The sequence below is a fragment of the Sarcophilus harrisii genome, chromosome 5 (genome assembly GCF_902635505.1).
Source record: "Sarcophilus harrisii chromosome 5, mSarHar1.11, whole genome shotgun sequence".
Classification (NCBI taxonomy): domain Eukaryota; kingdom Metazoa; phylum Chordata; class Mammalia; order Dasyuromorphia; family Dasyuridae; genus Sarcophilus; species Sarcophilus harrisii.
The window spans coordinates 246563876-246578284 of NC_045430.1; the positions used below are offsets into that span (position 1 = coordinate 246563876).

Consider the following 14409-nt stretch of genomic DNA (forward strand, 5'->3'; position numbering starts at 1 on the left):
GCACTCTGCTAAGTACTTTTTATAAATACCTCATTCTATCCTCACAACAACCTTGTGAAATTGGTGCTGTTAATACAATGATCTAAGACAATTCACAAACGACTCATGATGGAAGATGCTATCCCCATCCAGAAAAAGAACTATGGTATCTGAAGGCCAATTAAAGCATATCATTCATTCTTTTTTTTGTTTTTTCTTCCTTGTAGTGTTTCCCTTTTATTCTGATTTTTCTTTCACAACATGACTAATGTGGAAATACATTAAATATGATTGTACATGTACAACCTATATCAGATTGGTTGCTGTCTTGGAGAGGGGAGAGGGCAAAAAGGGAAGAAGAAAAAAATTTGGAAATCAAAATTTTATAAAAGTGAATGTTGAAACTATCTTTACATGTAAGTGGAAAAAATAAAATGCTATTAAGTGGAAAAATTTTTAAAAGAGAGAAAAATAGATGCTATTATTATCCCCATTTTACAGTTGAGGAAATTGAAACAAGTTGAGTTTAAAAGACTTGCCCATGGTCACAGAGTTGTTAAGTATATGAGGCTGAATTTGAGCCCAGATCTTGATACCAGGCCTACTGTTCTGTCCACTGTGCTATCAGCTGCCTCTCATTTACATAGAAGAACACTGTAAGATTTCCCAAAACACATGGATATAGATCTATGGATATAGAGCAAGGATATTTCTTTTCTCACTATTCTTTTTCATAATTTAGAGAAATTAAAGCTACAAACAGGAAAGAAAAGACAAAATTATCCTTATTAATAGAAAATATAATGGTATACATAGAAAATCCTAGTGAATCAATGAAAAAGTTTATCAAGATGATTAATAGATTTAGTGAGATTCAGTTTTTTAAAAAATATATTTATAGTATCTATATTTAGCCAACCCCCCCAAAAAAATAGAAAAAGATATTCTATTCAAATAGTTTTTAAAATGCCTAGAGTATTTGTTTAACACATCAAGATATATAAAAATATAATAATATAATAAGTTTTCCTTAACTGTCTTTCTTTAACATAAGAAAGGGTTTTGTGTTAAGAACTATAGAAGTATATTAGTAAATGGGTAGAAAAAGGCAACTGAAAAAGACAGAAATTCATAGATAGATGAAATGCAAATAGATAAATAAGTAAATGAATGACAGTGAATGAATGAATGGATGGATGGATTGAGTAATTAACTAATGAAGGGTTCCTCCCTGCAAAAAGTTTAAGATCCACTGCAGTGATGATGATATTTCTTGTGTCCCTTTTTCTTTCTCTTTTTTGGTAGAAGGAAGCTTTTTGGAGCCGAGCTTGGAGAATGAAGGAAGCATCAGTGGCAGTGATTCTACATTCTACAGGCAGTCGGAAGGTAATGTTCCTTCAAAAAAAAATAACTATTACAACTTAAACATTGGTATAAAAGAGAAATTGGACTTGTTTTGCTTTGTCCTAAAGGACAGCTAGGAATGATGTGTAGAAGTTGCAAAGAGGCAGATGTGAGCATGGGAAAAGCAACAGAATCTGGGCTTGGTACTAGCAGAGATCCCTGCAATCTCCTTCTGATTAGTCCTTCAATCCCCTTGCCATCTGTGGGCTGAGACCTCCAGAAGCGACTGTGGCCACTGCCATCACTACTAATTCAATGGCTCCCAAGGTCTGCTCCTGGTTTGCTGGAGCTCCCCTCACACCCTAGTGCAACAAACCTTTCCTGACAACCTTCCAAATCATCCTTGGTGTTTTATGGGCTGAAAACCTCTACCACTGCCATTGATTCAAAGGCTCCTAAAGCCTTCTCTTGGCTTGCTGGGGCCCAGGCTGTGTTGGTACAGCCTGCATTGGGACTGTGTTCCAGTCCCACCTGGGTATTCTTTTTGTGTGTCCTGACATTCTAAAATTTGTTTAGAGTCATTATTTAAAGGTATTTGGAGGGGTTTGGGTAAGAGCTTCCTGCCTTTATTCCATCATCTTGCCTCCATCTCCCATGAGATTTTAAGTTAAAAAAAAAACTTAAGTACTTTATAAACATCAGTTATTTTACTTTTATTGTTGTTAATCATAGAAAATATTTTTTTTTACTTTTTAATACACTGCTTTTAAACAAAGAAAAAAAAATTTATTTGGATTTTTTTAAAATAACTTCTCTACTGGTCATTTTGTCCAAATCAAATTAACCTTTTCTCTGTACTTGTACAGATTTTATCTATTTTTAAATGGGTTAGTTTTCTTATATCATGTTTTACCATATCCAGAGTCTAGCACTCTGTGAACCATGGGATCACAGATTTAGAACTGTGAGGAGGCTTAGAGATAGATGACATTCAGGGGGGTGAGTCTGACCCCCAAGCAGCCCCAAACTCCCAAGTGTTTGCAAATCAGATGAAAATGAAAAATGTTTAACAAAATAAATAAAAATACAATATAATATAGATAAATCTGGAATGTTCTCAGTCAATAAGTAACCACAGGGATCGATTTCTATTTGAGTTTGACATGGCTGACCTAATCCAATTCTTATTTTAAAAATGAAAGAACTGAGGCCCTGAGGAAATGAGCAGCTTGACCAGAGTCAGTCTGGTACTAAATAACATACTTTTTTTTTTTTTTTTTTTTTGCCTCAGAGCCTCTAACTTATGTTCCATTGGGCTTCACTGCCTGTCTCATCATCAATTGCCAATCTCCATTATCATGATCCCTAAAAGAGTATGTTCTAATGCTCCTAGGAGGAAAGTAGGGAGGAATAATGGACGGTTGACTCTGTTATTTCCACTCAGAGCATCCTAAGCCATCTGGCGACAATGATGCCCTTTTATTTCCTGAGCAGGGCACAGCATGATGGACATCCTGGCAGTGGCCTTGCGAGTGGCCGAAGAAGCCGTGGAAGAGGCCATCTCCAAGGCAGAAGCCTCCGGGGATAGCCTGGTAAGTGCACCCCGATGGAGGGTCTCACCATGGGTGCCACGGGCCCACTTATACAACATATCCTTCGGGAGCATCGTCCTCCTGGACGGATAAAGGCGGCTTCCTTTATCTTAAGAAGCCTTCCTGGAAGCAAGCCCCAAAAGCCATTTTTTATCCAATTGGTCCCAAGGAGTATGTGGCAAATTCCTTGTCATAGAGTCTGTGGGTCCATAGCAAGGGTAAATGTCTGTGTTCTCCTAGGACAAACAGAATGAAGCCAGTTATCTACGTGAACACAAGGAGGAGCTGATTGAAGAGCTGGCCACCACCATCGTTCAGAAGGTACCTCGCTGTCTTTTGCTACAGCATTTTTAAGCCAACTGCACCCCTAGTCCAAAGCACCTGACAGATGAGAAGAAATTGGAAGGAATTTTGATCACATCTTCCCTGTGTTCTGTCTTCCCAGAAAATGCATCAAAACTTGCTATACAGGGTAGCGGCAACTCTGCCCAATCTCTGCCCCTTTCGCTGGATCTCCTGGGCACATCTGCTACCAGCCCCTCTCCAAGGGGAGAAGTGGGTCCCCAGTGCACCACCAAATTGAAATGGAATTCACCTTGTATTACAATCGGGCCTTCAGTAAAATTCCCTTCTAAAATGCCCATGAAAAACCTTGTTTAGCTCTTCTTTGGGGAGCATGGAGATAAAACTAAAGGGTCCTTAGAAGTTATCTCATAGTCAAAGCCCCTTCAGTTTCTTTACTTGTGAAATGAAAATCCGAGTCATATTCTTTCTATTCTATTACATAAAATTTATTTTTAAAAAATTTATTTGTCCATAAAATTGTCCAGGAGAGAGAAAGGAGAGGGGAGAAAGGGGGAGAGAGAGAGACAGGGGAGAGAGAAACAGACACAGAGACAGAGACAGATACAGAGAGATCAGAAAGACAGAGAGACAGAGACAGAGAGACTGACCAAATGCCCAAAATATATTGATTTTTTCAATAAATTTGAAACTACAACCAACACCTAGGCCTTCAAAAGGAAAAAAGAATCCTTCCAGTAACCAGTCACCCTTTGTGGCCACTATTGCAGATCATAAGGAAGCAAAAAGACAAAGGGGAACAGACAGAGAAGGACTGTGATTGGCCACAGCCCAGCAGTAGCACCAGGAAGGTGAGCAGTCAGCAGATACCAGCTTTTCCAGGGGGCGAACAGGCATCCTGCACACTCTTGGTGAGTAAGCAATGGAGGCTGTCTTCTACCACCTAGAAAGCAAAAGCAATGGAATTTTTACCACTAAGGAGCATGTTGCCATACCCACCACATATAGGACCGAGGATGTGGGTATTGGTGAGAGTGATCTGAAGATTTCTGAGGGAAATTTTACAGATTTATGACTTTTGTTGAAATGGTATTTCATTAAATTTCTTAAATTTAAATTTTATTTAAAATTTTTAAAAATTGTTATTGTTGGAAATAGTCGTATGTATATACTTTAAAACTTGCTAAGTATTTTACAAATACCCTTGAGAGCTTGATGCCATAATTTTATGCCCATTTTATACAGGGAAAACTGAGGCTTCAAAGTGACTTATCTAGGGTTACATAATTATCTGAGGCAGGATTTGAAATAAGCTGGACTGATTCCATGTGCAGCTTTCTACCCATTGCATCACCAGTAGTCTAACTAAAGCCGGTAACAATGCATGCATTGGCGTGAGCTTTGAACTAAATTTTGGGGAGGATTCTGACCTACAAAGTACTGACGATAGAAGCTAGATTAGCTTTCTGGGCCGTGGGGTGTAGGAAATCTTGTGCGGTAGACTATGACATAAAGAAGATACCTGAATTGGCTAAGAGTGTGAGCAGTTTATGTCTTGCATTTTAAAGCCTGACAAGTCAACAAGCTTTTTTTTTTTTTTTTTACATGTCTCCTTGGCCCTGTAGTAAGGCTTGGGGATGCCAAGACACCTGACTTCAAGGAGCTTTTCAATGAGGGGGAACACGTACAAAGAAAAAACGCGTATTACCTTCAAGCTGAGAGGGAAGGCACTAGCAGTGGAGACAAAGGATGGGGGATGAGGGGAAAGGGGAGAACCAGAAGACCAACAGACAAGATTTGAACCGCCTTTACTTGTTTGTTCACAGATAATTACATTTCTGAGACTTTCATCATTTATTTAGATAAATGATATGAAATCTTGATAGTTTCAAAATAATATCAATTAAAAAATTTTGTTTAAATTTTTCTGCCCTAGTGCAATACCTTAAACTTTCGGACCTTTCTCACCAAAATGCAAATTTCCCAGGTCCAGAGTTGTAGAACATTAGATATATTTTCAGATTTTTTAAAAATCTAGATAGATTTTGCTTAATTTTTTCCTTTTTAAAAAATTCTTTCTTACATAAATGGCTCTTTGGGAAGAGAGGGGGAAAGAAGTACAGGGTAAAATTTAAGTGACATAAGAACAAAATATATCCATAAAATTCTCTTCTTAAGAAAAAACCCAGATCATTAATGCTGGTCCAGTTTCAGCTATCTTCTGGGCCCACCACAATCACAAAGTCAGGACATCTGAGCATGGGATTAGCAGAGGCAGTATCTATGCATCAGCATCTCTTCCATGCTGAAGCTGCTTGAAGTATGGGGGAACTGGGAGAAGAAAGGCTGCTTTCCAGGCACTAAAGACTGTCTCATTCTTCTGTTAAACTGCTTGTGTTCAAAGAAGAGAAAGAGGGCCAGCTGGGTGGCACAGTGGATAGAACACCAGCCCTTAAGTCAGGAGGACCGGGGTTCAAATCTGGTCTCAGACACTTAACATTTCCTAGCTGTGTGACCCTGAGCAAGTCACTTAATCCCAATTGCTTCTGCAAAAAATAAAAGGGAAAGGGGTAGAAATAGAGCCCAGTGAGACATCTCTGGGATGCAATGGTGGTTTCAAAGAGATCTGATGTTCTAAGTGGTTTTCCCTTGTGTTATTTGTACTGTGTTGTCTTATATTGGTTTTATCCTAAAGAGTTTGTGTGTCAGACCTTGCTGCCAAATCCCCTGAAGATATACAGAGAGAGAGAGAGAGAGAGAGAGAGAGAGAGAGACACCCTGTTCTAAGCACTTTTTACAAATTTTCTTTGATTCTCCCATTAACTCTTCAACACAGCACTTATTCTCATTTTACAGGTTGGGGAAGTGAAGTGAAAGTGATATGCCCAAGAAAAAACACCGAATATCTGAGGTTAATCTGAATTCAGGTCTTCCTGACCCCAAGCCCTATACCACCTCTTTAGGAGGAAGTGAGACTTTCTGGGCCTACAACATCCTTTGGACTTTTTCCTATTTTCTAAGTCAGAGAAGTGTGTGAGGTTGAAATAGCAGGACATCGGGCTTCCTGTCCAGTGAACTGCTTCTTGGAATCCCAGGTCCATCCTGATCAATTCCTTTGGCATTCCCTCCCTTCAAAACTCTCTCCATTCAGCCGCCCTCTCCCCTTCCCCTACAGAGCCTCAGAATTAGAGACACACAGGGAATATATCTAGATTATAAAGGGAAATCGCTTTGCCCCTGGAGACTGTGCAAGGCCAGGATGGCCCCCAGCTTTTAGGGAGGATAGAACAGAGCAGAGGAGTCATGACAGAAGTGGGATCCTGGGAGACCTGGCTGCAGGAAATAGATGGAAGAAGGAAGGGTTGGCATCCCATAAGAAAAGGTTAATGCTGTAAGAACCATACAGAAACTGAGAATGGCTGAGGGAGCATCAGATTCCTGTCTCCCATCTCACACTCAGAGTCCTATGCTCAGCAAATGGGGCTCTGAGTGGAATTTGCCTCACTCTTGTGTTTCTTTCTCTCTCTCTCTCTCTCTCTCTCTGTCTCTCTCTCTCTCTCTCTCTGTCCCTCTCTCTCTCTCTTTCTTTCTCTGTCTCTTTTTGCCCCTGTCTCTCTCATAGTTGCATTTGCACAAGTGTATGTGTACAATATTCCATTGTCCAAAAAACAATACATATACTACTCTATTTCAAAGATCAATTGGGAAGAAAATGTCATGCAAATTAAGGTATTATATAAATATGAATTATTATCCAAATTCTTGGCATTCATATTCCCTCTATGTCATTGATATTAGAGAAATCAATATGCATATATCAGCACCTATGACAAAAGTTGCCCTCTGAAGATAGGATACATTCTCCTGCCCACCGTAGGTAATTTGCAAATGTTAAACACTTGAAAAATGTTTTGCCGAAATAATAACATAGACATAATTGGCTGAGCAGTGCAAATGGGAATTTATTTCAATTGAATCATTGTAGATTGAGAACTGAAATATGCTATCTAATTCCATTTATTGGTTCTGCCAAAACATGTTGATTGAAATCAGGGCAGGGAATTTAATCAGAACAATATTATCCAAGTAACACTATGACAGTGAGCTTCTCCAAAATCTTTTTCTTTAAACTGTCCTGGATTTACTTACCTCTGTATATACAATCATATTCTGCTTACCCTAATCCCACACCATCCCCTAGTAGGTTGTAAACCCCATAAGACTAAGAATCTCTGTTTTTTCCTATCCCTTCTGCCTAACACAGAACCTCATAAATAGATGAAGACTGAATTACATAAAATTAAAATAGATTTAGTTATAATTTGTCATCATCATAGGCGTTATTGCAAATTGTTATGTCAGGCAGCATTATTTTAAATAATACCAAGACCAGAAAAAGAGAGTAGTAACATCAAACTTGTATCAGAAAGATGGAGGTGTTTACAAAACGATGGGCAAGTATAAATTTGATTACAGAAAGAAGGTTTGATCTCCATAAGAGGAAGCATTACTACCAAACACCAGCATCCAATTCTATGCAAGTAATGATAAATCATCCTTATATAGTTCTTTCCAAAGTTTGGACACGATCCCTATTTGTAATCACTTTATTTATATTACTATATGGACTTGAAAGCAACAGAGTTGAAATGTTTAGTAAAATGGCACTTACTGTGTGCCAAGAATTGGATTAGGCAGTATGAAGGAAATGATTACAAAGAACTATTAGAAATAATACTTGACTTCAGTAATAGAGTGGTTTTTAGAAGAGAACAGCAAGATGGGAGTTCAAATCTCACCTGCAACCCTTAATAGCCATATGACACTTAACCTAACTGAGTCTAAGTTCTTAATTTAAAAAATAAGGATGATAATCCTTGTCTATCTCTTAGGTTGGTTGTAAGAATCAATTGAGACAATGTTTTTAAAGTACTATAAAAATGTAAGCTATTAGTGATGTATTACAGTCAACTCCAATGCTTGAGATAATTAAAGATACAGTACAGTGTATTTTACACAAGGTGCAAAAATTATACGCTAGAATAATTCAGAAAATATGACTAGACAGAACAGAGGAAGGATTCATGGAAGAAATAAGACTTTCTAGGCCTGGAAAGATGGCTGGAACTTGGACAATAAGGAGGAAGAAAGGCATTTGGGTTAAATGAGACAGGAGTGACTTTCTTTTAAAGTTGTCTGTGATTCAGTGTTTTTCAGAATTAAGCTGGTCTTCCCCATCATTAGAAGGAATTAGTGAGATTTGACTGTATCTTCTTTCTGATGGATTTTTCCAAAGCACTTCCTGCATCCTGGGGGAAAAAACCAACAACACTTTTAAATTACAGAGCCACCTTATTTAGTAATACTCACTATGTGGTGCCTCATTTCCTACCAAACATTCATCAGGGCCACTTGTCATAGGAGAAGGAAAGAGAGAGTGATTTCACCATCTGTTTGTCATTAGGGCTAACCACATGCAACACTGAAGCCCAGGTGCCTGACTCAGGATCTGAGCTCAGAGTAAATTATTCTCTATTATGTTCAAACTTCTCAAAGCCAGAATAGAACAAATTCACTTTTTTCCCCTCAACTAATTAGCAAAGTATCAGCTGAGGGCAGTTTAAAATATCCATCATTGATGAAGGGAAAAGTCTCTTGACTTCACTCCTAGAGACCACTAAGATAAAATTTAACAAGCATTGAGATGTTTTTATTTCTGTGGTTATAACATGGGATAGAATTTTGAGTTATTTTTGGTCAAAATTGAGGATTTTAATTCTCCTCCAGAGTTTCAAAGGATTCTCTTTATTTTGTTTGATTACAATAAATACTCCAGGGTAGCTAGGTAGCTACCAGGAATCAGGAAGACCCATCTCCCTGAATGCAAATCCAGCCTCAGACAATTACCGTGTCATCTTGGGCAAATCAGTTCAGTCTATTTGCCTCAGTTTCCTCATCTAGAAAATAAACTGGAGAAGGAAATGGCAAATAGGGTTTTCTTTTGCCAAGAAAACCCCCAAAAAGAGTCATGAAGAATTGGACCCAATTAAAAATGATTGAAAAACAACAAAGTAAAGCAATGGGAAAAAAAGGAAGTGAAAAGAAAAAAAGGAAGAGGCCCAGGAGATAGGGAGTAAAGGAATGGATAAATGGAGTCCACAGAGGGGTAATTAGTATGGGTACTGCAAACTACAAGATTGTATGAATTAAATAACTAAATCCCTCCTCACAGCTTTCCCAGGTAGAGTAAAATTATTCAATGATCAAGAATATATGTAGTTGTGATGCCATCTTCTGGGGAACAAATTCATTTCAGTTAACTGATGGAAAAATGAGTTTCTGTTCAACAATACTGAGAGCTTTTTGTGGTGCCTGGAATCATTCAGGACACTAAGGCAGGTTGACGTATTTTTTATAATCTCATTGCTATGGACAATACCCAGAGATGAGACTCTACCAATATAGATTTGGACTTACTCAATATTTGAGAGTTAGAATTGTCTGGAGCACTGAGAGGTTGAGTTAACAGGACAGGATCACCCACAGCACAGACTTTAGATCCTCCGGTAGTCCAAAGTCTGTTCTCTTTCATTCCATGACAATCTTTCTCTAAGTTTCTTCATCTCACAGTATATTCTCCCCAAAGGCTTTAGTGACCCCTATAATCCCACCCCCATCCCCTCTGTACTTTTGCTCACCCAACATGGATATTGGATCCTGGTTGAGATCTTCTGATACAATATATAACCAACGGATTCTCCAAGGAGAAATGTCCCAAACCTTTTGATCCACCTTCACACTCCTGTTTATTGGTTTGAAAAAAAGTCTCAAACCAATAAATTCAATAACCCTCAACTAACAACTAGGAATAACCCTAACGAATTTACATGAAAATGCGGTTTCCTACTATTTGGTGAACTGTCTGTGTACTTCAGTCCGGGAATACATAATGTCTAGATAAGTGATGTTGTTTGAGATGATGACATTTCTTAAGTTTGCAGTCTTCCTTCCAGAGAAGGGAATTTTCATTTGGAACATGTAGTTTTGCATAAAGGAGTTGGAGTTAATGGTTTCCCTTTGAAGGTTGACAGGAAAATCCCTCCCTGCCTCGATGCTGATAACTTTGCCAGGCTATACCGATTTCTTGAGTACAGCCAAAAAGGGACCCTGAGGGTTTTCTAATGTATGGGTATGTCCTTGTCTCTCCCGTTAGAACGTAAGCTTGTACTTGCATCCCCAGCAGTACACACAGTGCTTGGCATATAGTAGGTGCTTGCTGATTGCCGCAAGGGTAATTGTCCCCTTTAAGACTCCGTGTTTTATTTCAGCAGAGGTCCCAGTCGGCGTTCTCCCTCACTGGGGAAGAGGCTCCAAGCAAAGACTCACAGGTCTCGGCACCCCCGGAGACCCCGTGGGCAGAGCAGAGGGTCCAGGCGCAGAAGCCGAGGGAACAAGAGTACGCTGCCTTGCCCAGCTGGAAGAGCATGGACAGACTGAATGAGACAAGTAACCATTTTAATACATTTACGATGGGTCTGCACCTCCTAAAAGCGAGCTGTGGCTGCTCATTAGCCCTCGCAACAGGAGCCTTAAGAGTGGGAAATAATTTGATCTGTTGGCAGTGCCCATGGAAGGCCACACACTCAGTGCCAAAGTGACCAGGGAGAACCGAGGGCATCACCAAAGCACAAGTGCCCCTATCCCAGATCTCCCTGGCTCATTTACAGGTTCAAAAGATAATGATGATGGTAGCTCACAATAATAACTCACATTAATGCAGTGATTCAGTGTTTCCAAAACTCTTTTCTTGCGATGATTCCCATTTTACAGATGAGGAAACTGAGATACGGAAGGTTAAGTCCGCTGCCTAACGCCAGTTCCACTTCTTTTCACTATATCACATCCCTAGTTATAAGCTTCTGTCCACCCGATGCCCAGCGACAGTTTTACATCCACTGTCCTTCCCATGTTCCCATTACTTGTTCCTACTTCCCAACTAACAAGAAAGCTGCTTGGTACAAAGCACAGAGTGCTAGGCCTGAAACCAGGAAAACCCGCCTTCAGATCCAGGCTCAGCTGGGTGACCCTAGGCAAGTCATGTAACTGTACCTCAGTTTCTTCATCTGTAAAATGGGGATAGCACCTATGGACCAGCATCGTGATAAAGATCAAATGAAGCAACGTACGTAACGTACTTTGAAATCTTAAAGCTCTCTACAATACTGTTGTTACAAACAATAACAGTTATTCTGTCAAAGGAGCTTCTTTATATGGGATAACAGAATCAAGGAATCTAAGATTACTTACCCAGGTTCTTCTTTATTAACATGTTAATAATATTATGAAGTTATTTTATGTTATTATTTTATCTTAGATGTGATATAATTATTTGTTAGGATTAATATTGTTTTTAAAAGTTTAATTTTAAAATTTAAAAAGTTAATAACAATTTTAATGATAGTACCTCCTATTTATGTCACATTTTAAGGCTGACAAAATATTCTCTCCACATTAACCCTATGAAGATAAAGAAAGGCAGTGTGGTTCAGTGGAAAGTATAGATTACAAAGAGATGTCAGTCATGTGAGGTCTGGAATATTCAGGTTTGGATGAGATCTACAAGGGGACATTAGTGAGAATTCAGCTAAAGCCTTCACTTCATAGGTTGGGGAAACAGAAGTCTCCTAATGTCATACACCTCTAGCATCCAAGCATAAGAGGCCATGTGGTGGAACAGGAAGCATGGTTTGATTCCTATTGGAACCAGAAGAATTGGAAATAAAGCCCAGCTTGGACACTTACTGTGGGACTGTAGGCAATGTACTTCCTCTGTGATTCAGAGGGTTTTTTCCTATAAAAATGAGGTAGAGTTAGATGATCTCCAAAGTCCCATCCACCCTTACATTATTTGATGGTTCCATTCAATACCTTTTGTCTCTCAAACTTAGTTTCCTTATCTACTCCATAAATAATCTAAATATTATATATATATATGTGGACATATATAATATGCACACTTATGTATGTATTTATAAAACCTTATGTATAAAAGAGGGATTATACTAACAACAATGTTCTTGTGGAATCATTTCAGTCATGTCTGACTCTTCCTGACCCCATTTGGGGTTTCCTTGGCACAGATACTGAGATGTTTTGCCACTTCTTTTTCTGGCTCATTTTACAGATTAGGAAACTGAGGCAGACCAGATAAGTGACTTGCCCAGAGTCATACAGCTAGTAGATATCAGAGACTGTGCCCTATGGCCCCACTTAGCTGCCCCAGTGATAATATCAGTTGACACTTTTACAGGTTTTACATAATTCTCTCCTTTGATCCTCAAACAACCAGCCAGGGGAGAGATTGTAGCTGTTTTTATTCTCATTCTACAAATGCAGAAATGAAGTTCAGAAGAGTTAAGTGATTTACCCATGGTCACACAGCTACTAAGTTTCAGAGGCAGAATCCAAACCTGAATATTCCAGACTCCAAATGACTGACATCTCTTTGTAATCTGTACTTTCCATTGAACCACACTGCCTTTCTTTATCTTCATAGGGTTAATGTGGAGAGAATATTTTGTCAGCCTTAAAATGTGACATAAATAGGAGGTACTATCATAAAAATTGTTATTAACTTTTTAAATTTTAAAATTAAACTTTTAAAAACAATATTAATCCTAACAAATAATTATATCACATCTAAGATAAAATAAATATAAAATAATTTCATATTATTATTAATATGTTAATAAAGAAGAACCTGGGTAAGTAATCTTAATATGTTCATATAAAACTTGACTGCTTAGTGAGCAGAAAAAACAAAAGGAGGGTCTGTATCTCAGCTAGAAGATGTCACCCATATTGCCTCTGGATATTCTGGTGTTTTTGCTGTTACGTATTTTAACATAAGAGGCCCCCCCAAAGGCTGTCTAATTTATTTAACAACAAAGCAAATGCTCTCCAGGGGCCATTTCTCCATTAACTGCACTGAGATGGAAGGAAGGCAGCCTCGAGGGACTAGGGCGAGTCTCTTCAAGTTTCTTAATGAATGTTGTCCTATCTTTGACATTGTTGTTTATGCTTCAAGAGAGGAATTGGTTAATGAGTCCCAATGGACCCTAACATCCACCAGCCACTGAGCACAAAAGGGTCAAGAAAACTAAATAATCTCAAGTTCAAAATCTTGGCAGCTCTAAGAGAATTCAACAGATCTAAGGACCCCTGCCTTCCAAAAGGGGGTCACAGCACTTCAGTTTGGCCAGGGGATGAGCAAATAGCAGCTAAAATGCCTTTGTCCTTCTTCTGGCAGTCTATCAGTCATAGCAGAGTACATTTGAATAGAATTCAGACCTTTATTTCAATTCCTCCAACAAAGGCAAGATGTTTGACCTCTGCAGCTCACAACTTCTATAGTTTTGAAAAGTGGGATTTGAGATTCTCCCCTTTACATACATTACTCAGTGCTGTGGCATCCCATGCCCATGGAAGAAAATCCCAGAGTAGGAACAGCATCATTTTTTGTCATTTGGAATGATTGTAATCCCAGCTTTTATTCCTAAAGTATCCTAAGGCTGATGGGAGCGGTGTATCACTTAAATAGAAATGGATCCCCACAGATGACATTGACTTCGAAACCCACAAATTCACATTATTTATGGTGTATTATCTTATTATTTTTTTTAATTTTTCCAATTATATTTTGATCTGGTTCTGAATTCTTTCCTCCTAACAACTTCAGAAACTGGGCAGCAAGCATTATTATCGTTATTTTATTGATGAGAAAATTAAGAATAAGAGAGTTGAGGTGTGTACATACATATATGTGGTGTATATATATATGTATATGTGTGTATACATATACTTCTAAATTTTGATGGCTTAAAATGAATATAAGTAGTAATCGTCTTCTGACTAAAAGATCTAATGGTATTCCTTTCCCAGATTGATAAGACAGTTTTGTGATAAACTTATCTTTGATCTCGATTCTTACTTTGCCTTACTTAGAGTTGGTAGGCAGACTTTCCTCCTAATTTTAAGGCAATGAGAAGCTACTTTTTCACCCTACTTGCACTCCAAATCTGTTGAAGGTCAGTACTTTCCTATTTGCAAAGCCATGAGTTTGCTTAGGAACCAAGCCTAAGAAAAGAAAGATATGGTTTGCTCAAGGAAAAAAATATATTTTGTGAGGGCC

General features: G+C 38.5%; 1 protein-coding gene across 5 annotated transcripts in view; it reads left to right on the forward strand.

Annotated features, from left to right (window-relative positions):
• Positions 1–14409, forward strand: part of MYRIP (myosin VIIA and Rab interacting protein) — a 405480-nt gene that overhangs the window by 339057 nt on the left and 52014 nt on the right. For 2 of the 5 annotated variants that reach the window (XM_031940030.1, XM_031940033.1), the window contains exons 5-9: positions 1285–1365; positions 2818–2915; positions 3156–3236; positions 3989–4129; positions 10547–10724. In XM_031940030.1, coding sequence (XP_031795890.1) covers positions 1285–1365; positions 2818–2915; positions 3156–3236; positions 3989–4129; positions 10547–10724 — 579 coding nt within the window. The remainder of the gene's footprint in view (positions 1–1284; positions 1366–2817; positions 2916–3155; positions 3237–3988; positions 4130–10546; positions 10725–14409) is intronic. The other 3 variants (XM_031940031.1, XM_031940034.1, XM_031940032.1) reach the window with 2 other exon arrangements.